The sequence below is a fragment of the Sander lucioperca genome, chromosome 5 (assembly GCF_008315115.2).
Source record: "Sander lucioperca isolate FBNREF2018 chromosome 5, SLUC_FBN_1.2, whole genome shotgun sequence".
Lineage (NCBI taxonomy): Eukaryota > Metazoa > Chordata > Actinopteri > Perciformes > Percidae > Sander > Sander lucioperca.
In genome coordinates this window covers 44780273-44805261 of record NC_050177.1, presented here as the reverse complement: position 1 = coordinate 44805261, position 24989 = coordinate 44780273, and the positions used below count along the sequence as shown (strand labels likewise).

Below are 24989 nucleotides of genomic sequence, written 5' to 3'. Positions count from 1 at the left end.
TATTATATTATTTTATTTTGCCTTTTTTTTTTTACTATTTTATGTGTCTGTATATTCTTCTGTCTTTCATGTCTTGTCTTAATGCTTTTGATGTCTTATGTAAAGCACTTTGAATTCCCTTGAAAGAAGCAACGAATAATCTTGCCTTGCCTCTTTGTAAATATTACTTTGTAGTGCATCCCAATAGTAGATTAACTAAGTACATTTACTCAAGAAGGCTACTGCCTACTACAAATGTTTGAGGTATTTGTACTTTACTTGAGTATTTACATTTTCTCAGTACTTCTTCTTTATTTACTACATATATTTGCTAGCTATAGATTACCTAGAAAATGTATAAGAAGTTTATAAAATACAATGTACTGCAATAGTTTAACAACTTAACAGAATATAAAGTAGTTAGAATTAGCCCTTGGCCAACAACAACAACAACAACAACAACAGAAATGCTGCTTACACTGTGATGCATAATAATCCAATAATATATAACACTGACAGAAGCCATTATGCTTAATAATGAGTACTTGTTCTTTTGATACTTTACATTTTGCTGATAATACTTATGTACTTTTACTTAAGTGGGATTTTGAATAAATGAGTTTTATTTGTAGCCTATTGGAGTATTCAAATTTAAAGTGTGGTATTGCTACTTTTACTACGGGATTTTAATTCTGATACATGAGTTGTATTATTATAACACTTAAACGGGGCCCATTTATTTGCATAATGTACCCTACTATGCTATAGCCTACATGTTTATACTATTGCATTGCTGTAGGCTAAGTAAAAAGAAATCTGAATACTTCTTCATTTTCCAAACCATACCAAAAAGATCTGATACCCTCCAGCTCAGGATGCATTTGGCCTACATTTATCTGACTGAAATTATAATAACTTGTCAGTCCATTTTTATTCTGAAATGAAGCTATTTATTGCTGGCAAATGATGGAGACTGCACCCTACAACCACATAGGTTCTCTCCCAGAGGTGTCAAAATAAACCAAACACCCCCCACACACCCCACAACAACCATACTCAGTACATTTGGAGATCGCTTCTGCCCGCTAATTGCCTCCAGTAATTATTGTCACACACTCTCCATCATGGATCCCAATACGGAAATAGTGATGATGGTGAGAAGAAAAAAAGGTCCGCTTTTCTCTCTAAAGTTTCGACTGTGTCTGCAAATTGATTCCGTTTGAATGAATAAACATCAACTCTGCAAGACTTCTTACATTTGCATATTGAGTGAGGAAAGGCCCATTCGCCCTTTTCCGTTGCCGGCAGCAGCACAAAACAAAATTAGCTTTACAACTGAGCGGGCCGCCTCTTATTACCATCATTATCAGCATCAGCATAACAGTGGCTGTAAAAGCATCATGCACTTCTTGTTTTGTTGCTCTGTCAGACTTTACGGCCTGCTCTGATCGGTACATCCTGCGTTTAACTGGTAAGGCAATGATCCAACTGATTCGTTTTGGGGTAAAAGATAATTGAATGAGTTATTGCCTTTTCTGGTTTGGCCTTAGATGTATGCCTATGATAGAATAAAATGCGCACGTAAATTAGGAATGCAACAGGAAATCCACAATTCCAGCCAGATTTTGTATCATGGCGTATCTAAACATGAGTCAGAAATAATTGGGTCTTTGAGACGCATTTCCAGCAACTGAATACGGGAGAAAGGGAAGTTCATAGGCCTACTCTAAACATAATTTGTTCTATAGCCATTTGGGAGTGTTAGAAAGCCCTAAGATGTATTCACTGGGATTTACTGTCCTATAGGTGCACAAAAAAAAAAAAAAGTAAACTCTAAATAAGCAGCTGTTTTTTTAAATGTCTTTTAACTTTTTTTTAGCAAATCACACGGCTATTTAAGTCTCATTGTAAAAGCATAGAGTAAAATGTCATGCTTGTTAGTGCAGCAAGCTTGCATGTGATGAGGAACAGGTGGTGTGTGTGTGTGTGTGTGTGTGTGTGTGTGTGTGTGTGTGTGTGTGGTGTGAGAGAGAGAGAGAGAGAGAGAGAGAGAGAGAGAGAGAGAGAGAGAGAGAGAGAGTGGCACATCTGCCAGGCTATAGCTCACTGGCTGAATACTCACACCTCCCAGTCCGACCAGCAAACAGGATGCGGTCCCCTCTGAGTGTGCGCTGTGTAGTCAGACAGACAGATTAAGGGTGGGAGGCTGCAACTGTTAAACAACCCGCATTTATGACCTGTATGTAAGCCCGGGCGTCTGACACAGTGCGATGATGGAGAGTGAAGTGTCCATGTGTGTATCCACCCAGCTGCACTATTATGCCATTATGAATGATTTACATCACCCTCTGGCAATTGTATGATCATCAGCAAATGTAAAACTGCATAACGCTATTAGCCTACCTCTTACATTTTTTTCTCCCAAATTCGTAATAGCCTAGCCTACTTTGAATTCAGCATTGGCACCCCTAATAATCGCATATTAATATTCTTTCCTCTGTCTTTCCCCTGCCTTTTCCCAGCATCTTCTAGCAGAGTGCATGGCTTATAAATGAAAGGATAAGGCCTATTAGTCGAGTGGTTTGCGACTGAACGTGGCCTCATGTACAGGTAGGTTATTGTATCATCATTTATTTTTCATACACGGCCTTGTGTCTTATAATGAAAGAGTTAGAGCCCTACCAGAGAGTCTGTTTCCAAACATGTGCTGGACTTCTCCAATACACAAACAACGCTGCCGTCATTATCTCAGTGTACTGGGTTTTTGTTAGCTCCAATAGACAATTCACCATCCAGTCTGCCTAATGAAGCACCGTGTGCAGCGCGGAAGAAAAGTATCGCTTATCACCCAATGATGAAGTGCAAACAGGCCATCATCGACTCCGATTGCTTTTGGGGCGTGAATCTCCACACCCGGATGGAAGTGGCTCTCACAGGCCACATATTGTGACACATTAAAATAACACCTTGAGATCACGCCTGGGTCTGCACTTTTGGCACAAAACCAATTAGATTTAGCACTTTTTCACGCGACGTTTTAGGATAGACAAACAGTGTTTATGGTCCCATGGGTGTGATAGGTAGCCATAGAGAAATTTAAATGAAAAAAAAAAAATGAAGTACACAACTGTTTTTGTATTTAAATGGTTTTCAAAGTAAGGTCTAGAGACTTGGGGGAACAAACAGCACAATGAGGAACATTTTCTTCTCACTGTAAAGGCACTATTTTGAGCATGTTCTCTAGATGATCCATAGATGGGGTTACACAGGATAGCATTTACAGTACGCTCAGCCACATTACCATACTCATTACATATTATCATCAAAATCCCAAATCAATTACTCCTTTATTCCAAACATCTCAGCCATGCAATGAAGCTGACCTTTTCTAAACTCTCTGAAATAAATCAGCCATGAGCACCACTAATGTAAACTTGAACCACAGAGCGTTTGTTCTGGCCCCCAAGGGACCTCTATGAGGAGCTGGACTGTTGCTCAACTGCTCTGTTTTGTTTGATGGGAACATTTCCCAGATCTAAATAGGCCTAATAAATTTCACTTGTTGATGTTGTGAACCTCCACAATAGCTATAGTGAGCTTTAAAAGATTGAGATTTTTTGGCACCTGTATCCATGTATGAGGGTCATAATAAATGGGATTTTAAGTAGACTCATCTAGGTAGGCTTTTAACCAAGTCAAACAGTTGAGATTTGAAAGAGGACAGAGGTTTGCAGATGGCCAGGACAAATTGAAACTGGTTGCATTGAGTTATTCCAACTATTTTCATTTGTTTCTGTTAAGTCACTTAGGTCTCAGCTCCAAACACACTTGCAAAAATAGAGGGTGTAGCCAGCCACAGCAGCAGACACTCACACATTCCTTACAGTACATGATCTGGAGATTGACACTTTCTCTCCACAGGAGCGCTGATGTAGTTCTACCCCATCGATGCCAACTGACTAAAATGTGACACCCAGCATACTGTGCAGATTAGGTTTTATCACTAGGCTACAGAGTGTGAAAATCAGAGCATAAATACCATAAATCTATGTGTGTGTGTGTGTGTGTGTGTGTGGGGGGGGGTATGACAAATAATTAAAGAAGTAATTAAATAATAAAAAAGGGAGCATTTGGTAACACCACTGTAATAATAATAGTAATAATTATAACATTTAGTGTCTCTTAAGGCTACTTGCATTGAAATGTAGCCTAAACTCACTTCAGAATATTGTCTACAGGTCTAGTAACTAATATCTATAGGTCTATAAGTCCCAACTTAACAAAAGTTTTGTAACTGTGATGGTGAAGGCAATACCTATGTCACTCAGAAAAATCAGGAAAATTACAGTGGGGACTCACTTTTTTTATATTTTTTTTTTTTTAGCAGAAAAGAAAATCACATTAGCAAAGCCAATACCAATTGTTGAGGGACCTTCCATTCTTTTCCACTAATAATAGGCTACTTAGCTTCACTTTGTCCCCAGAAACAAAGTGGGTTAAAATAGTGTTACAAAAGTTTTGGTAGCCTATAAAATGAATCATACGCAGGCTCGTTTCCATATCTTAAGCGTTAGTGAATTGATAGGGGCGTCAATTGTCCCTTTTCCATCACCAACCCCCACTCATCTCCCCCTCCTCCGGCCTGTGGCTGCTTCAAGCTGTCAGGGAAGCAGGCTATAAAACAGAAAGGGACGGGACTCTGAGAAGGCTGCTGGTACTGAGGAAAGACATACGGTTCAGTTGGCTGTGTCCTGTCTTCGGAAAACCTCTGCCTGACTGAAACTCGGATGATTTAAACAGAGGACTTAGTAAGTAATGCCAACGTACACTTGGACGTAAGGAGGAAACTAACTTTTTTTGTTAGGGTGTGTTAATAGTCGCTTTAAGTCGACAGTGGCTTCATAAAGTAATACTCGATATCGGAAGTTTGAGGGAAATATTTTGTGGAGAGACGTAAAAAGAGGGAGGTTTGGGATGCTGGTTCCCCGCGCGCTCCGCTCCTTGCTGTGCGTGCTGAGCTGCGCGTGGCTGCACACCGGAGCACCCTCGCGGCTCAAGTCACCCGCTCTGCCCATCCAGTCTGAGAGAGAACCGCTGCCCTCCAAAGGCTCATCAGGTAAGACAACTAACACATCTACTTTAAAAATAAGTCGTGACGTTAGACTAGGCTATATAGCCTAAATTAGCCTACCACTGTGTGAGGTAGGCTTGTCCACAGAACGAACACAAGACAGTTGCAAAACTCAAAATGTGTAATTTTTAATGTGACCACGACCTGGGCATGTTATGCTGTATTGTGGCTGTAAAGTGACTATTCATCATTAATGAATAAAGAGGAGCCAGTCGTTAATCCGGCTAACATCCAATACAACAAGCAACATTATTTGTGCCATCAAATTGATTAACGTAACATAACGTTTCAGCCTTCCTTTCCATAATGTGTCTTACCCAACACACGCCATAGGAGGCAGCATCGAGCAACAATTTAAAATTCCAGATTTTCTTTAAATGAATGCTGTTATTTGATATCACAATTATGCCGAATGGCAGTGAGCATACTATTACCTTTAGCAGTTGAAGTTTAAGTATACCGTGTACGTATTTATTTGCTGAAAAAAACAAGAAACCTTTAAACTGCCTGATTTTCTCATAAAGCTCGTGGCGCATACGCGTACCGGGGCTAGATTGACCTGTAAGCTGCACGCAAAGGTGAAGTAGCCCTATAACCTAAAACATATTATTAACAAGTAACATTTAAAGTGGAGAATAACAGTCTTCCTCCTCCACTGCAATGGTCTACTTTTCGTGAATTGCCATGTTTCCTTGAATTGTTCTTCAATGCCTGGGTTGCTTCATGTGTAAACTAGAGGCAAACATCTGAGTCATAACCGCAGTGAATGCCATTTGATTAATGTGTGAAAGCCCCTACGTACAAAGCTCATTGCGGTTTTTATAAGGTAACTACTCTGGAGTTCAAAACTGTGGGAACTCCACGTTAACCACCGCCTTAACGTGTAATTCACTGTTGGAAACTGTAATCAATCGACTTTCCATTACAAGCATTGGCTCCTGAGATGATTTATTTCAGCAGAGACAGAAGTGGCAGGCAAAGCAAGCGGCTCACAGCCTGGCTCCCTTTAACTGGACTGGACTGTTTAAAGTGTGTAGTCACTTTAATGAAAGAATAATGTGAACCAGGTTGGTAGCAGTGAGCAAGGCAGGCCATCAGCTCTAGTAAAGTTGGCGAGGGGTAACTTCACGGGATCTCAGCACACACAGTGTGACTAACACTCAATTATGATTTTAGTTTTGTAATAATAAAACTTAAAGTTATTTGTATCTCCTGTAACACCAATACAGTGCAGTCCCTATATATTAGAACAGGGATGCATTTTTTTTTAAATATATAGTTATGGCTCTACTCCAGTACACTGGATTTCAAGTGAAACAATGACTAATGTGCTGTCTCTCCGCTTCGAGAGTTTAACATATCGACATTGGTTAAGGAATTGTATCCATTTTTATCACATATTTGATGTGGATGTAAACACAAATACAGCACTGTAGCGTAGCCTCAGTCATTGTTTTCCTTTCAATTCCTATAGTGACATAATGGTCCTACAATGTATGGTATCCACTGTAATAATCCTTAATATCTGTGCATACATAGTGTGTTTTAGGTTAAGTTTAATGTAAACTGGATGCTTTTTATAGTAATTCTTAGCACATATTGCTTACTTTTGCTAACTATTATATAGCCTAGCTTTAACAGCATCAGAATGTATATATATATAAATAAGTTCATAAAACTGTAAAAAATAAATAAATAAAGGGTTGGCCTACATTATGTGTATTTCTGGGAATCTCTGATATTCTTTCAGTGGAACATTTTTAAGTCTCCTTCCTTGCTGCTCATGGATCATTTAGATGAGACAGGATGCAAGGTTGAGTCCCAAAACTCATGAGGCATCCAGTGAGTTTCAGTTGCCTCCAACATGCCTGGGCAATGAGCTATGCAAGATTTATTTGTTGTTAAATATAAAAATGGTTTCAATGGCTCAGCCTGCAGAGTTTAACAACTAATAAAAGCCTTGGAGGTGCACTTTCTCTTGCTCTTACATATTAAGAACTCTATGCAAGTTAGCTCATATCTTCAAATGCTTCAACTTAATTCCTCTGTACTCCCAATAATTCATTCTAGCACAATTAAAAAGGACAAACCTCACATATAATTTAACTTAGTTTGTTATCGAGACTGCCTCGGGTTTGGAAAGAGCCATAGAATGGTGACCATAACTACAGTTAGGTTTGACCCTGAAGACAGCCATTTATAATCAGCACTGTTTTTGTCACAGGATGCTCATTCGGAGGACGATTCTATTCCCTGGAGAACACATGGCACCCAGATCTGGGGGAGCCCTTCGGTGTCATGCACTGTGTCCAGTGCAACTGCGAACCTGTAAGTTTTGTCTCAGTGTGAGTTTTTTTTATATGTGTCACTCTCACTCAGTATCTGTGGAATAGCAGGTTGAACTAGTTTGCCCCAGAAAGGCAGAATTATTTACTGTCTGTTTTCAGATGATATTTGGTGAGTAACTGACGTGTCTGTTTCTCTGGTGTTTCCCTGGCAGCAAAAGAGTCGCCGTGGCAAGGTTTTGGGGAAAGTTAACTGTAAGAACATCAAACAGGACTGCCCTGACCTGGAATGTGAGGATCCCATCCTGCTGCCAGGGCACTGCTGTAAAACCTGCCGTAAAGGTAATCATCTACTGACCCAATCTCACCATTTGTTGCGCTCAGGTTTTCAGATCAGACACTGTTTTTTGTTTTGTTTTTTACTTATGATCAAAATTCTACCTGTCCTAATGAAATATGCATGCATGAAACAGTCAGCTGAGAAAACATGCAAGCACAGCTTAACCTTATGGGGGAAAATGCAAACATAAATTGCTGTCAGTTGTTCCCCTCCTTTGACACATCAATGGCTTCATTGCCACAGTGTTTGTTTATTCTTTGTTTGATTCATACCACTCAGTTTCTTCTTCTTCTTCTTCTTCTTCTTCTCTCTTTATCTTCCCCTGTTGCATTCACAGTTCCCTTGCTTTTTGCTTTTTTTCTTCCCTCGGGGTCAACTAGTTAGTCTTCAGAACAGCTGTTAGATGCAATGAGCAGGCCAATTGATTTTCCATTCATCCACATCAAATGGACATTTTCTCCAACCAGCCACAACTGAAAATGCCACCCATCTATTTAGCCTTAATCACACATTGCCACTTACCTTGTCTACACACTGCTGCACACACAATTCCACCTTATTAGAGAATTAGAGCTCCCCTGCACATGCTCACACAAACACACATAGACAGGGTGGGTCTTCATGCTGCATGGTTATTCAGCAGATTGGGTGTTTTTCTACACTGTGTGTCTGGTAATGGAATGGAAAGTAAAGGTAAAGCACTGTGTGGACAGCACTATGCTGTGCTGTGGTGTCTGTGTGTGTGTGTGTGTGTGTGTGTGTGTGTGTGTGTGTGTGTGTGTGTGTGTGTGTGTGGGTGTGTGTGTGTGTGTGTGTGTGTGTGTGTGTGTGGGTGCGTGTGTGTGTGTGTGTGTATGTGTTTGTGTGTCAAGAATTGGACAGGCCCAGGACTGTATGTGTGTGTTGTGGTCAAGTTTTAAGGAAAAGGTTGAGTGTGTTTGTCTTAGCTTTGGCCCCATAGCAGCTAGTATGTATTTGTATAAGTGATGGAAAATGGCGTGTGTTTGTGTGTGTTCATATGTGTGTGTGTAATGACTGGTGCACCTGAGGATACAGTGTTGCTAAGTGGGGAGAAGTGAGAGTGACACTACCCAGAAGCCCTCGAGCGTGCCCAGTGGAGCAGAGGAATGAGGGAATGAGGGGAACGATGAGATTTGTGGGTAGTGTGTGTGTGTGTAAATCAGACACCAAGAAAGAAAGCAGACAGTCCAGCCGAGCTCCTCAAAAAACTGCCTGAGAAATAAAGTTTGTGGGTGACTCAGAGCCACTGTGTGGTTTTCTTTTTCAAGATCATGTCAGTGGGGCTGTATTTGGCTGAGTGAGCATTGATGCATGTATCACTGTATGTGTTTCTGTGTGTGTACACCCAGACGCACAGCAGTTTGTGTGGAACAGCGAGTCATTGTTGGGATCACACGCCAGTGTCACTCCCAATTTTCCTTAAGCTCTTCAGCTGCAAGAGACTCCCCTGGTTAGTTATCCCTGGCTGAGAGAGAGAGAGAGAGGAAGTGAGAAAGACAGAGAGAATGTGCTGTAGCCTTCATCACTGAATTGAAATTGATGTCTGACATGTCCCTTCTATCCATCTCTCACTTTTCTTCTGTAATTTTTACCTGTCTTGCTCAACTTCGATTTGTCACAGTTTCTCTCTGGCTGATCATGTCCACACATTTCACACTCTTCATCCATACTCAAAACATAATCACGTGAAAAAGGGCGATGCTTAAGTCTCATCTGTGCACCAGACTTTGAGAACGATGTAGCAGAATTTGTTTGGTTTGATTTGGTTTATTTTGCCAGATACTAAAACAGGTTCAAAGGCAGACACTAAAAGTCTATTAGAAACCAGAATGCCGCTACTGCTGATAGTATTCCTATCAGGAAATATAAAAATAATAAAATAAAAAAAAACTATAATATATTATAAATATAAAAATATTTTAAAAACATCAAAATAATTGATTTAGGCCAACATTAAAAGGCTAGCATTAGCCATATATACAGGCAGTCCTATTGGTTTTCAGCAAGTATCTCACTAGCTTTTTTCTAACTTTTTGTTTTTCTTCAACAGGTGAGGATGACAAGAAACAGACAGGCTCTGTGCTGGACAGCTTTGAGTATTTCCATGAGAAGGGCAAGGATAAGGAGGATGACCTCCACAAATCATACAACGACCGATCCTACCTTAGCTCTGAGGAGTTGGGCCCCAGGGAGAGCCGCACTGGTGAGTATGACTCTTATAGACAGGTCCACCAACACACCTACATTTAAACAACATCTACACAATGGGCTGTAATTTGTTAGACCAGCATAAACAATGATAAATAACTAAATAAAACCGTACAAATATAAATTATACATCCTTCAGAAAGCACATTCCTGCAGAACTTACACATACACACATGCACATTTATGCACACTCAAACACAGAGAATAATAAAAGCATTGAAACAGGAATGTTTATCATAGCATATGTTAGTAAGTGCCTTTCTAACCTTCTCTCCTTCTGCAGACTTTGTTGCAGTGTTGACAGGAGTGACGGAATCATGGCTGCCCAGCTCCAACAGTGTTGCCAGAGCTCGCTTCTCTCTGACCCGAACTAGCCTGGCCTTCTCCATCACATACCAGAGGTAAAACACACAGCGAGTCGGAGCTGACATGTCTACGTCCTTGGCTTGTTTTGTAACTTTGATCTCTGAAAGTGGTGCTCTTTTCTTTTTCTGATTATCCTCAGTAGCATCACTGCTCATTCTTTCCTCTACAAATATAATATCATTTTGCTGTAGCACTCAGCATGAAGAAGTAGCAAAAGTAGTGAGTTGTAAAAGAATTGAGTTGTGTCTATGAAAATGTATTACATTTTTTTCAATTTGTATCTCTCTGTCTTCCCTTACTGATCAGAATGGGCCGCCCCAGTAAAATAGGCTTCCTGGATTCAGATGGGACCATTGCTTTTGAGTACAGAGTCCCCAAGGGACAGTCAGACATGGTAAGACATCACATAAATAGAAAATCATCTCCTCTTGCTTCCATTATACATTCCATAATGTGACTCTATGTGACTAATGTGTGTCTGTGTGTTTTCTGAGAGAGAGAGAGAGAGAGAGAGAAAGAGAGAGAGAGAGAAAGAGAGAGATTAAGTACTGGTGTGATGAATGCTCTCACTCCGTGACTCTATGCTCAAACTCTGACTTTTTGCCCATAACTCACTCTGCAATAATAAACGATAAACACACTCACAGACACAGTGACACTTCCTTCCTGCTTCATTGCCTCTTTCTAAACATACAACATACAAACAGAGTCTGATTGCAGTAAACATCAATACTCACTCACTCACTCACTCACTCACTCACTCAATAGGTTACATGAGGGAAAAACTGCTATGAGGTCAGAGGTATACAAGACTGAGTTTAATAAAAGGCCAATATTATCCTGATAAATCAGTAAACTGATATGTTGGTGTAACAGTAGTACCCATGCATCCATGTCCATATCCTCCCTAGGTCTGGCTCGATCACTACACATCATTTCCTGCCAAAATACACACACACACACACACACACACACACACACACACACACACATCTCCTCATTCCATTTCAGACCCGAGCACTCTGTTTAGCGAGGCAGGAGCCCCCTAAATACAGGTCCCAGAAATTGGCCTATTATTATTTTTAGATACATGTCAGTGTCAAGCACAAGAGGACCTTAGAGAAAACACTCTGAAGGGGGGGAGGTGAGGGACTTTGCTGGACCAAAAACTTTTGGAAAGAGAATTGTTCACATGTTACATCACTGCTTAGCAGGGGGACAGAGAATATCGCTAATTAAAATGGAGATTACCCCTGAACTGAAAGTTATGAGGTGCCGGCACACTGCCCACATTTCTTCCCTCTGCTCTCAGGGAAAAGTCGTGGCTTCATATCGACTGAGAGCCTGGGGTTGAGAGTACAATCACATGGTTGTTGATGTATTTAGCAGATGTGTATGTTTTGCTTTTTCACGACTGAGAGATATATGAAAATGTTTGGTGATTATAGGCCGAGTATGGTTTTTTGATATTCATGGACAAATTCCTTCTACACTGCGACAATACTGCAGCTTACCTGCCTGTGTTTGTGCCTGTGTGTAGATCTGTGGAGTATGGAAGAACCTGGCTAAGCCTCAAATGCGACAGCTGCAGTCTGAGCAGATGCGCATCAGCATGACCACATCTACGAGCAGACGAGAAGAAGTGGAGGGGAAGATCATCAAACACAGGGCACTGTTTGCTGGTGCGTGTGCATGCAGGATATTATAGCATTCTGATGGCTTTTTTTTGTAATGTTCATTAAGACATTTGTATGTCTTAGTCTTTGTGTTGTAGTACACAGTAAACTCAATATTTACAAAGCAGTGGAATTGTATACGTTCTCATGTAATCTTAAAAAGCCTTGCATGGATTAATGTAGCTAAAAAGTGTGGCCTTTGTTTACCGAGAAGTATTTGTATAGGAGTCCTGTAACAGAATACAGATACTCAATATGGTAATGTCCATGTGTGTTGTGTACAGAGACATTCAGTTCAACGCTGACATCGGAGGAGGAGAATTCAGGCATGGGAGGCCTCGCCATGTTGACGCTGAGTGACACCGAGAACAACCTCCACTTTATCCTCATCCTTCAAGGCCTCATCAAACAAAAAGACAAAGGTGAGAAGCAAGACAAAGAAGGAAGAGAGGGTTGGCACTGAGATATAGAGAAAAGTTAAGATATATTATTAGTATTACTTGTAAATTGTATTTAATGTTACGAACTGAGATTTCTCACCCCTGCAGGAGCTATTATGGTGCCCTTAAACCAAACACTTGTTTTACAATTCCTCCAAGGAAAGTACAGGTTAAAAAAAAACCTCTGACAAGAATCCTCTTTTGTGATCTGATGTTGCCATTTCAGTCTATCAGTTCCTACCAATTTCATCTCAGTGCTTCAGTCTTACTAAATCTGTCTTTCTCTCCTCAGAGCCCCTTTTGGTGCCCATCCGAGTCCAGCTTGTGTACCGACAACACATCCTGAGAGAGATCCAAGCCAACATCACCTCTCATGTAAGTAACAACACACAATAACAAAGGTCTACAATTTACAATGGGCTTTTAAAGACTGATGCCAACAGTAAAAGCTGTTGATATTTTGTACCAAATATTTTTTATCTTCACGTCTGAAAAATTGAAATGTTCAGTTTTTCCCCCAAATTATTTGGAAAAACTATGCAAACCAAAAGTGTTAAACGATGAATTAAGGGGTAACTGGAGGGGGAGCAGTGTTGTTGGTTAGGAACATATAACAGCAACACACTTCCTCCTCTCTGAGACGGATGTGGTTTGGTCACCACATCCTAGCGCTGTTGTCTGATCACAGCTAACTACCCTAAGACATGACAAGAAAAATGGATGGAGAGGAAGAGTGAGGGGAAAACCAGAGAAGAGAGAAAGTGTGCGAGAGCAACTTTTGCAGGAGACAGATGTGAGCAAGGGATGAGAGACCCAGAGGAGAGAGAGGGGAAGGATGGGGGAGGTAGAGAGGATGGACTGCGTACACACTCCTCACACATGTCAGTGGTTAGTGGTCTGTGGGCTGAGATGGATAGAGGGAGGAAGGAGGCAGGAGGAGGAGTGATGAAAGGCGGGCCTGTTTTTAATTCTGCCAGGAATTGCGTGAAGGGCCGCTGCGCCTGTTTCGAGCCTAGCGGTGAGAGGGGTCATCCGTGAGAAATATGCGAAAAGTTTGAGCTCAGCAACTGCTACATGACCCCCGTAAGTGTCCTTGAGCTAGATGCAGAAACCCAAACCGCTGACTCATCTCAAGTCTAGCAGAATAACAGAGACTCATAAACAACAGAGTGTACATCATTTTTAGCTGAAAAGGATACTTGCCTTTATTTTTCCATCCCTAAATACGCACACAGACAAGCAAACACATTTTTAAATGTGTGAAATCATTTTTTATTGGACCAGTAATTCTGACAGTGTCCTCATTTACACAAGACCCCAATAAATTATTTTGCACCTTACTCCCCTCTCATTATTCCATCCATTCACTTTCCCCAATATAAGTCACCTTCCCTCTGTCCAGCCCCTTCTCCGTTCCCACTCTGTTTTGGCTCCCCGCTGTGTGGATTTATGGTACACGTATATTTATATTGCACTGAGGCCCTGCAATCATAAAAGTAACATTTCTTCAACACGCTCGTAGAGCTGTCCTATTACTCCAACATTTTTCAACATCCTGACCAACACCCCCCGTCTCTCCTGGAGTCCAGTTGGCCTGCTTGAAATTAAACCTCAATATGAAATGTGTTAGGACAATGCAAGCCATATTTTTTTTACCAAGAATTTAGGCGTTTGTAAGCGGGGTGATTTCAAATTGTGTCTTTTATGTAACATAACTGTCTATGTCCTTAATGTTTTTTGAGTTTGTGATGTCTTTGTGATTGCTGAATTCATCTTCTCTTAAAAGAGATGTTACTGTTCTGGGATCTGTTTTGCTTTCTGTGATCATCTAGTCTTTGTTTGATATAAACTAAACGATATACGTTCATTGTAGTTGGAAACATGTCACCAATCTGTCTTTTGTCTAAATAAGTTGGGAATTGGTTACTCTGGTAACATGTCAGTGTTGTACTAACATAATGTCAACAAGACATAACAGCATGATATTACATTTTCATTTCTGGTATTGAAAAGGCATGTATTTACAATGGAATATGGTTTTATATTTATTGACTTGTTGACCCACGTATAGCAACTCAAGTTAACGGTTTTAATCTGTGCAGGATCCAGACTTTGCGGAGGTGCTGACAGACCTGAATAGCCGTGAACTGTTCTGGTTATCTCGCGGTCAGCTGGAGATCACCGTGGCAACCGAGGGTCAGGAACCCCGACAAATCTCTGGCTTCATCACCGGCAGGAAATCTTGTGACAGTAAGTGTCCCTGCAATCAAACCCCTTTACACATGTGAAGAATTGAAAACATGTTTTCTTCATGTCTCTCTTCCCATCATTCCAGCGAGGTGGTACCAAACACTGTAAAGGCAACAAACAGAGGTTTGCTAAGATTGTGTCGTTGGTTTGTACTAGTTCATCTGTGGCTGTTTTTGTCATACTCCTCTATAAATACTTGTTCTCTTTCTTTCTGTCTCCATCCTTTCATGTCTTATCGCTGGGGGGGAAAACCATGTTTATAGACCTCTGTTTGACTTGGTGGCCCACCAAGACTGTGTATGCATGTTTGTCTGTGTGTGTGTATGTGTGTGTGTGTGTGTGTGTGTGTGTGTGTGTGTGTGTGTATGTATGTCACAAAGAAAGAGCGACCGGTTTTTGGAATGTTGTGGCCAGCTCAATCGTCTGAAACCGTCTGAAAAGCATGCACACATGGTCTTTTCATGGATGCATACAAACATCAAGGTGTCCAGCACTTTGAAACACCTTGAAAGCCGCTTTCATCGTCTAACACATGCAATGCCATGCACATAAACAGACACAAATATGTAAAAGATGTTTTCTTAGTCCAAATTTTACACACCGACTGAACTGACACGCAGTGGTGCTGCCAAGGTCCCAGTCTGCTGGTGTTGCAGTACTGTGATTAACAGCTTGACGTTATGTGTGAAGAATTCAAACCCAACACACTCCCATCCCTCTCTTTCCTCCTCCTTTACTTTCCTGCTCTCCTTCTTTCAGTCTCTCCGTTGTCTGCTGTCCCCTTTGTATATCTTTGACGTCATTTCTCCTCTCTGACTTTTTTCTGTCTCCATGTCATTTTCAGAACTTTTCTCTGCACTTTTCTTATCCTTCTCTGTTACTCATTCCCTCCTGTCCTCTCAGCTCAATCTTTTTAAGCCTGCTGCATTCAGCAAGGGTTACCTCATTCCAAGGCTTAACCTTGGGTGTGTGTGTGTGTGTGTGTGTGTATGTCTGTGACAGACATTGCAACAACATGTAACATGTATGTTTTTGGCAGAAGGTCACACACACAATTTCGCGAGCATATGCGCCTCTTGATTAGTGGTTAAATTAAATCTGTCCCCTCAATGACTGTTTCTTGGTGAAGGGATGACATTCTGGTTATGTGGCTTCTATGAGTGTGTGGTTGCAGAACGTGAGGGAATGTAATGTGTCCCCCTTCCTCTCCCTCCTTCAACCATATAGTTAAACTTTAGTTTAGGGGGGGAACTCCGAGGGGAAAAGTGATGGTTTTAGATAAGTAATTTGAACAGGAATGCGCTCTAAAGTGGATTTTTTGATATTAATCTGTCTTTGTTTGGCTCAGCTATTCAGAGTGTGATGTCCAGCAATGATGCATTGACCCCGGGGAAGACAGGAGGTGTGGGATCCGCTATCTTCAACCTCCATGATAATGGCACACTGGACTACCAGGTATGACTATTTATAAATAAATAAATGTTGATAGTTGGTTGACATTTGTTATGCCGATACATAACTTGGAGATGCATTACATGACTGAAAATATTACAGCATTACGCAAATAAACACAATTATTATTTTGTTTTTGTATGTCTTGTTGGTATAATTGATCATAGCTAAAAGACAAAAACTGTCAATTTTCCTGAGATTGCAACATATTTATCTGTGTTTTAGGTTTTAGTTGAAATGTTTGTGATGGTGTAAACTGGATGAGAAAGGAAATTAATCATTTAACCACGAGACAATCTTCCATCCAAAAAACGGAATATCACCATTTTTTATGGGGAGTTCATAAAAATACTTTTATGGAAACTCTAAAAAATGGGCTTAAACTGACTAAGCATTAATAAATCAGGCCAAAATCAAGCTGATGTCATATTAAACCAAACCACTAAAAAAGAACTGTCCTTTAGTTATGGATCCCTTCCAAACATGTTTTAAGAAATAAAATACTCTGCTTTGAATAATATTTTGTCTAACATGAGTTTCCAAAAAATAAATAAATATATATATATATATATATATATATACAGTCATGTGAAAAAATTAGGACACCCATGCTAAAGTTGACTAAAAAGAGGAATAAAAAAATCATCTTTTGGAAAGTGATCTTAATGCCTTAATTTAAAAAATTAGGAAAAATCCAGTCTTTAAGGACACCAATTTTCTTTGTGAATGAATAATGTAGCGTAATTAAATAAATGTTCTTCCTTAAAATACAGGGGGCATAAGTCAGTACACCCCTATGTTAAATTCCCATAGAGGCAGGCAGATATTTATTTTTAAAGGCCAGTTATTTCATGGATCCAGGATACAACGCATCCTGATAAAGTTCCCTTGGCCTTTGGAATTAAAATAGCCCCACATCATCCCATACCCTTCACCATACCTAGAGATTGGCATAGGGTACTTTCCATAACCAGCTATTAGGCTAACTAACATAAAACCATGCCAATCTCTAGGTATGGTGAAGGGTATGTGATGATGTGGGGCTATTTTAATTCCAAAGGCCAAGGGAACTTTATCAGGATGCATAGTATCCTGGATCCATGAAATAACTGGCCTTTCAAAATAAAAATCTGCCTGCCTCTATGGGAATTTAACATAGGGGTGTACTTACTTTCCCCCCTGTATTTTAAGGAAGAACATTTATTTATTTACGATACATTATTCATTCACAAAGAAAATGGGTGTCCTTAAAGATTGGATTTTTCCTAACTTTTTTAATTAAGGCATTAAGATCAATTTCCTAAAGATGATTTTTTTATTCCTCTTTTTAGTCAACTTTAGCATGGGTGTCCTAATTTGTTCACATGACTGTATATATATATATATATATATATATATATATATATATATATATATATATATATATATATATATATATTATATATTACCTAGTCCCTCTTCTTAAAATTCTTAGTATTATATATACTCCTTGTCATTGAAAAATCCAGAATTCATGAATTAGCAAATTTTGTGTAACAAGATCTATCCTACTTCAATTAAAATGTAATTCTCAGTGTAAGTCTCAAAGTTCCCCATCTCACTTGTGTGAGTTGCATTCTGGACAACGATTGGCTTTCAAACTAGTTTTGATGTTAACATTCACATGTCAAACTGAGATTTAAGGTGCCCCCCCCCCCCATCAGAAAACAGCCAGTACATCATTCTGCACAGTGAAGGTTAAACATCCAAGTGAAGGAACAATAATCAAAACATATTTTTGAGTGGAAGGAGACTTTAACAATTTCTCCCTCATCCCCACTATCTAGGTTCAGGTCGCAGGTCTCACCAGTGACTTTGTTGGCCTAACTATCGAGTTGAAGCCACGGCGGCGAAACAAGCGAACTGTGCTGTATGACCTGACGCCAGAGTACAACAAGGCCACAGGCCAGGCGCAGGGCAGCTGGAGTCGTCTGGAGGCCCGACACATCCACATGCTGCTGCAGAACGAACTGTTCATCAATGTGGCCACGGCACACAGCCAGGAGGGGGAGCTCAGGGGGCAGATTAGGGCCCTGCTCTACAGCGGCCTGGAGGCACCCAGACATGGTACGGATTGATGGAAGCAGGGGATGGAGAAGGGCAAGGGAGGGAGGTTATGGAATTCATAAAATACATACAAATGCTTTCTAAATGTCACCAATGTTTTCAAGTCCTGGATGCACGCTTCATTACCAATTTCCCTTCTTTTAGAGTTGCCCACTCCTCTGGCTGGCCACTTTGTGTCTCCACCAGTAAGAACTGGTGCCTCTGGCCATGCCTGGGTGTCCGTGGACAAACAGTGTCACCTGCATTATGAAATCGTTGTCGCAGGCCTCAGCAAGTCCGACGACCTCACTGTGAACGCCCATCTCCACGGACTGGCTGAGATTGTTGAAATAGATGACAGCAGCACTACTCACAAAAGGCTGCTGACTGGCTTCTACGGCTCACAGGTAAATCAGTGTGTACACACACACACACACACACACACACACACACAAACACACACACATACATACAAATTAATGCAAATAGATGTAAAGATACACACTCATACAGAAACAAACTCAAACACACTCTCCTCTCCTCCAGGCTCAGGGAGTGTTGAAGGAAATGAGTGTTGAGTTACTGCAACACCTGGACCAAGGAACAGCCTTCATCCAGGTCAGCACCAAGATGAACCCCCGAGGAGAAATACGAGGACGGGTATGTAAAGAAATGCTACAACTTAACATTAATTGGTGGCTGAGACTTTTTTAAATCCATTATTTAAATTGGAGCAGTTTCCTCTGTCAAATAGAATAGGCCGTGACTATCACTCAGGCTTAGAGAGTTGCAAATATTTCTAATTAATGTTTCAATTAATTTCAATTTTATTTATAGTGTCACATAATAACAGTAGTTATCTCAGGACACCTTACAGATAGAGTAGGTCTAGAACACACTCTTTAATTTACAAAGATGCCGTAGAGAGTTAAAATGTTGGCTCCAGTCAGAAAGTACCTCTAAGAAGGACCATGTCAAAGCCCCAAACCCAAGATTCATCATGTAAATATATTTGTTTAATTTAGAAGTTAGTATAATTTAGCTTTTGCTTCATTCTCATCATGCCCTGTTAGCAATATTAATAGAGCAAAAGAAAGTCATAGCATTGTTAAACATAATTGACAAAGTAGAATAAGGGATTAGATTATAGAAAGAAGAAGAGTAGTATTGTCATTTGGGCCTCCTTTAACCATCTTAGTCTTTTTAAAGCAACACTGTGTAACTTTTAGCTGCAGCTGTAGGTCCAATGAGACAAACTGTAGGGGGACCGAAGTGGGAAAAGTTACATAGTGTTGCTTTAACGAGTCTGTGTGATTGCTCACTTAGCGCTCACTAGCCCACTCAAAACACACTTTCACTGACAGGTGCTGTCTGCCTGCAGAGACTTTGTAGAAAAGTAAAAAAAAATATTTTGGGAGCACATTAAAGAACAATTAAAGCAACACAACACAGGTCATCTTGAGACCAGCCTTGCGTCCAGTGTGGTCAACACATCTCTAATGTTCTAACCACCCTTTCTCTTTTTTTCTTTTCTCTGTCTCTTTTTCATTTCACCCACCACTACATCTACCTCATTTGTGCTGTATTCTTGTTTTTCCTTCATGTCCTCGACCTCCATCTATCCTTCCATTTTGTTTTCTACACATTTCCTCTGTCCAGGTCCATGTGCCAAACAACTGTGAGTTTGGGACCAGGGGGGAGATGGAGGAGTCTGAGTTTGACGATCTCTTTGCGAAGGACCCAGAGGAGCTGAAGAAAGACCCCCATACCTGCTTCTTTGAGAACCAGCATCACGCTCATGGCTCCCACTGGACTCCCAACTACGACAAATGCTTCTCCTGCAGCTGCCAGGTAAAGACAAGTCAACAAGGATGCATGATTTGGCACTAAAACGTTAAAGAATTTGAAGAGAAGCTGGGAAGTACATTAGTTTGCCGTCCATATAAAGTGCATGTTAGTACTGAATTTTGTATATCATCTTATGTCACAAATAAAATGTACTGTCTTCTTTCTGCATTTTTTCTGCAGAAGCGAACTGTGATCTGTGATCCAGTCATCTGTCCGGTGTTGACCTGCTCCCAAACCATTCAGCCTGAGGACACGTGCTGTCCGATCTGTGATGGTGAGACATACAGTATTTTGATTGTACATGAGATATATGAATGTATGGAAAATCATGTTTTATAGTAGTTATTCTGCTTTGAGTCCCTGGTTGTGAGTTATTATTTTGGGTGAATTCCCAAAGTGCTCCCAACAGAAATCATAAAGTTGAAAACTAATCTGTTTTTATGTCTCCATTTCCTTTTTTCCTGTTCAGAGAGGAAGGAGCCCAAGGACATTCCAGAGAGGGTGGATGAACATCCTGAAGGTAGGTACTACTTCTCCTGTCTCTGACTTAGCTTCTCTCCTTCTCTTTGTTTCTTTTTCTTTTAGATTTTTCTCTGAGCGATTTTCTCTTGTAGTGTGTCTTTTCTTTTTACATGTAGGGTATATACTGCATTTATTTAATTGCATTTCCACCTACAGTTAAAAGTCAACTGAATCATTCAGACATTTTCTTGCTGACTGGCCTCTGTAACCCGTTTTCTCCTCTTTCCTTTCTCTCAGGTTGTTACTTTGAAGGGGACCAGAAGATGCACGCCCCGGGAACCACATGGCATCCCTTTGTACCTCCCTTTGGCTACATTAAATGTGCTGTCTGCACGTGCAAGGTAAATACACATCAATAAACCCACTCACATCTGGCTGGATCTACTTTCCAAAGTCCCTTAATGGATCATTTATCTTGTATTAGACTGCAAAGAAGCTGGGGTATACGTGAATTTCTCGTAAGTTAAACCTTGGGGAATGTTCAGACTTTGTGGAAAAAGCAATAAGTCAGCTGCAGCTTCTGTTTGTGCTGGAAAGAAAGAATTGCTGTTAACCTGCCGCTAATGCTACATTATATCCATAGGGGTCTTCAGGAGAGGTGCACTGTGAGAAGGTGACGTGTCCGATGTTGACCTGCAGTCATCCAGTAAGACGTAACCCCTCCGACTGCTGTAAGGAGTGTCCAGAGGAGGAGAAGACTCCAGCAGGCCTGGAGCACAGCGACATGATGCAAGCAGATGGCCCGAGGCACTGCAAATTTGGCAAGAACTATTACCAGAACAGTGACAACTGGCATCCCTGGGTACCAATGGTGGGGGAGATGAAATGCATCAACTGCTGGTGTGATGTAAGTATTGTGGCTGCCAAGAAATAAGACCCAAGTGTAAATATTACTTTGCTGACATTTTACTGAAATATAAGTACAGTTGTTGGTTATAAAAAATGACTTCAAGGCACCCCATTAAAAGTTATTCTTTCAAAGTAGTATATAGAAATACAGTACACAGTTCACCGAGAGTTCAAACTGAATTCTTTCAACATAACATAAAAGCGCTCTGATCAAGATGATCTAAAGCCAGTACTTTAGCAGATGTGTTGTACTTGTGTATAGAGTCTTTTCTTTTATCTAATTTGATTTTTTTTAAAGCTGCTCTACTCAGTATTTTTATATAATCAAAGGGCCAAATGACAATGTGTAATGTGAAAGGAGTCGCTCATAGTGAAGAACCCACAGAGCGTTGTCAACTCTGCAAATCCCTTCAGCTCTACGGAACATTTAGAGTCTTTCAGCCTATTGTTTTGGTTTTATGGCCCACGACTTTACTGTTTTGGTTCACATTCACTGCTCTCATCGACAGTTTCCAAACAGCAGACAGACCAAGTTAGCAATTCGCTGGTGAACATAGTGAGAGTATTTAGCAGCTTAAAGGTGCTGTAGGTAGGATTGTGAAGATCCAGGATTTAGCCAAAGAATTTGAACATCGACAACTTCTCAGTCCCTCCCCCCTTTCTGCTAAAGCCAAAACGGTCTCTTAAGCCCCTCCCCCCACGAAGGAGAATGAATGTGTGTTCCTGAGCAGTGATTGACACGCAGTTAGACACCCCCCTTGGCCCTGAATGGTGCATCTGAACAGGGAGCTGTGGATTTTTGCAAATCACACTACAGGCTGTAGGTGGTGCCAGAGGAGCTGGATTGTTTTTAAAATTACCTGCTTAATGTAGTTCTACTTGAACATAGGGTCAGTTTCAGCAAATATGACAGAAAGTTAATTTTATAAGTCTTACCTACTGCACCTTTAAGAGCCACATAGAGACCAAAAATAGAGCTAAAAGGAGAGTGAAAGTTGATCTGGCATTAAGATAGAGTATCCCTTCCCATCTAACATGGTGATATGCATTCCTGTCATAACGGCATCTTGTGTCTTTTTTACCTTTGCTTCTTTTTTGTTGTTTTTTGCCTTGTTTCACCAACCCGTCATCTTCCTCTCTTATTGTCCATAGCATGGTGTGACCAAGTGTCAGAAAAAGCAATGTCCAGTACTTACCTGCACCAACAACACCCGTACAGAGGGCGCGTGCTGTCCGGAATGCCTTGGTGAGCAATGAAAACACCCACACACACACAACACCAGCAGGGCCTACCCTGATTTATCTGAACATTTTACACGGCAGCATACTTAACCTCCGATACGATGGAGGTCACTGCCTGGCCAGAAACATGCAATGACAATCTGTTAAGTGTACAGTGAAATGTTATTCATTAACACACATTTAAAAACTTTGTCTCAGGGAGCTAACGTGGTTAAAAATAATGTATGTTTTGTTTTTCTGTCTCAATCGTGAATCAAATGCGGCTTTAACTTAATACAGAGATTCTTGATTTTTCTGTTCTCCTTAGATTCCAAAGAGGAAGACGACCAGGTGATGACAGCTCCAGACAAAAGGCGAACCTGGAGACACTGATCTGTGTGGACCCACAAAAACAACACCAAACCCTCCTCTACCCATCTAACCAATCCCCTCTCTGATGGACTCAAACCCAGAGCTGCACACTGGGTCCCCCCTCCCCCCCTCACCTCACACCCACCCTGTCATCAGCTTCAGGATTGTAATGAACAGAGAAGAGCAGAGACGGAGATATGATCAAATAAAAACAGAAATGATCCAAAGACTCGTTAAATGGAGGGATGAAGCTATGAAGAGGACCAACCAGACTTTTTACAAACTTTTCGCCTTCTGCTTCCTGCCTTCCGATTTTGCTGGAATCTTCTTTTTGCTCCGTTTTTCAAAACAGCTCAACAGGACAGAAGGTATAGGTATATGTAGAAATATAACACAGCTGTCCAATGGGATTCTCAGCTTTGTTTGAAGGGCAAACTTTGGTAAGGTTGTGCCAGTTGTATTTTATTGACAGAGCTTCTTTTTGAAGTACAGCCATAGCTACTGTAGCTCTCACCGCTCTCACTGGATACAGAGGAAAGGGTTGCTTAAATCTGTGTGAATGTGTATATGTGTGAGTGTAGTTATGTGTGTGTGTGTGTGTGTGTGTGTGTGTGTGTGTGTGTGTGTGTTTTACCAGTAAAGAATATGACTAATCAGTAATACAGAAACAGTTCTGGGTGGCAAAGCAGGGTTAAAAAAAACAACAAAAAACAGTGAAAACTTGGAAACGTCCCTTCAGCCAGTCTGCAGCTTTGATTAGTTGTGAGATTATATTTCCATCATCAGGATCAGTGCCATTTCATTGGAAGAGAAGCTTGAAAGGGTTCAGCTGATTGTTATTTCAGTGTTATACTACTATGAGCTTTGCCTTCACCTCCTGTTGATCTCATTGCTACTCTGCTTTGGTTGTTCCTATTTCTGTTTCAAATTAGGTAATATTTGTATGATTTTTTTCTATTATTGTCTATGAAAATGAAGCTGGTTTGTATTTTGTATTTATTGAATGGTGTGACAAAAATAAAAAAGATGTCTGTTGGTAAAAGAGGGAATACCTGTGGGTTTGTTTTGGACGCTGTAGCTAATAAGCCCTCCCTTGTTCCCTTTTTGCAGTTATATCTTCATTTTTCATCTGGAGTCCTTCGGATTTTAGTTTTCCACTCTGTTGCTTTCTTTCTCTTTCTTTCCCTCTGTTTCTCTTTCCTCACAGTTTTTCACATATGGAGCTTTGATTAAAGAGGAATGACAGGCCAGAGTGACCCGACTTAATCCTTTGCTTTTTCCTTTCTCTTTCTCCGTTGTTCTATCTCTGCCTCTTCACTCTTCACCTACCCTTTATTATCTTCCACATTTTTTTCTCATCTGTAATTTTCTCCTGTTATTTTCTTTCCTTATTGTATCCTTTCTCCTCATATCCTTGTCATTTAATTTCCTGCTGTCTCTTTTTACACCGTAAATCCTTTACTTTCCCCCCTTTCCTTATCTTTCCTTTCCTGTTTTTGCTCTTCTCTCCTTTCCTTTCCCTTCCTTTCATTTCCTCTCCTTTTCTTGCTTGCTTTCCTCCTCAGTCACCACATGTGCTCAGCAAGGTTTTGTCCCTTACATACCTCCCCATGTAAACACACACATACGCACACACACACACACACACACACACACACACACACACACACACACACACACACACACACACACAGAGTGCAGACAGACTGAAACATAAACACATATTCACAGATGTACACATGTACAAACTCCTGAATCAGGAACACACACATTGCCAAAGGGCAAGCAGAAATCTTTCCAATAAACACACACACACACACACACACACACACACACACACACACACACACACACTCTGCTGCTGCACTCTGCTGGCCAAAACAAGGTATTACACTAAATGTATCTCCAAAAAAAAACAGCTGGTTGAAAGCGCTTCTGCTGGCA

General features: G+C 40.7%; 1 protein-coding gene across 1 annotated transcript; it reads left to right on the top strand.

Annotated features, from left to right (window-relative positions):
* Nucleotides 1–4622: 4622 nt before the first annotated feature.
* Nucleotides 4623–23746, top strand: chrd (chordin). The gene is made up of 21 exons (XM_031283777.2): nucleotides 4623–5095; nucleotides 7335–7438; nucleotides 7611–7737; nucleotides 9807–9959; nucleotides 10248–10365; nucleotides 10637–10724; nucleotides 11871–12012; nucleotides 12291–12428; nucleotides 12739–12821; nucleotides 14549–14696; nucleotides 16045–16151; nucleotides 17975–18254; nucleotides 18399–18640; nucleotides 18780–18893; nucleotides 19893–20084; nucleotides 20262–20355; nucleotides 20551–20601; nucleotides 20841–20944; nucleotides 21187–21450; nucleotides 22605–22698; nucleotides 23002–23746. Exons 1-21 carry the CDS (start codon nucleotides 4954–4956, stop codon nucleotides 23064–23066), a joined length of 2850 nt encoding a protein of 949 aa, XP_031139637.1. The 5' UTR covers nucleotides 4623–4953; the 3' UTR covers nucleotides 23067–23746.
* Nucleotides 23747–24989: the final 1243 nt, after the last annotated feature.

Bases quoted from the DNA above. Each gene is read 5' to 3' on its own strand.
- chrd (XM_031283777.2), top strand. From the start codon at position 4,954: ATGCTGGTTCCCCGCGCGCTCCGCTCCTTGCTGTGCGTGCTGAGCTGC. The intron at 18,255-18,398 runs GTACGGATTGAT...CCCTTCTTTTAG, and splicing joins CCTGGAGGCACCCAGACATG to AGTTGCCCACTCCTCTGGCT. The intron at 18,894-19,892 runs GTATGTAAAGAA...TCCTCTGTCCAG, and splicing joins GAGGAGAAATACGAGGACGG to GTCCATGTGCCAAACAACTG.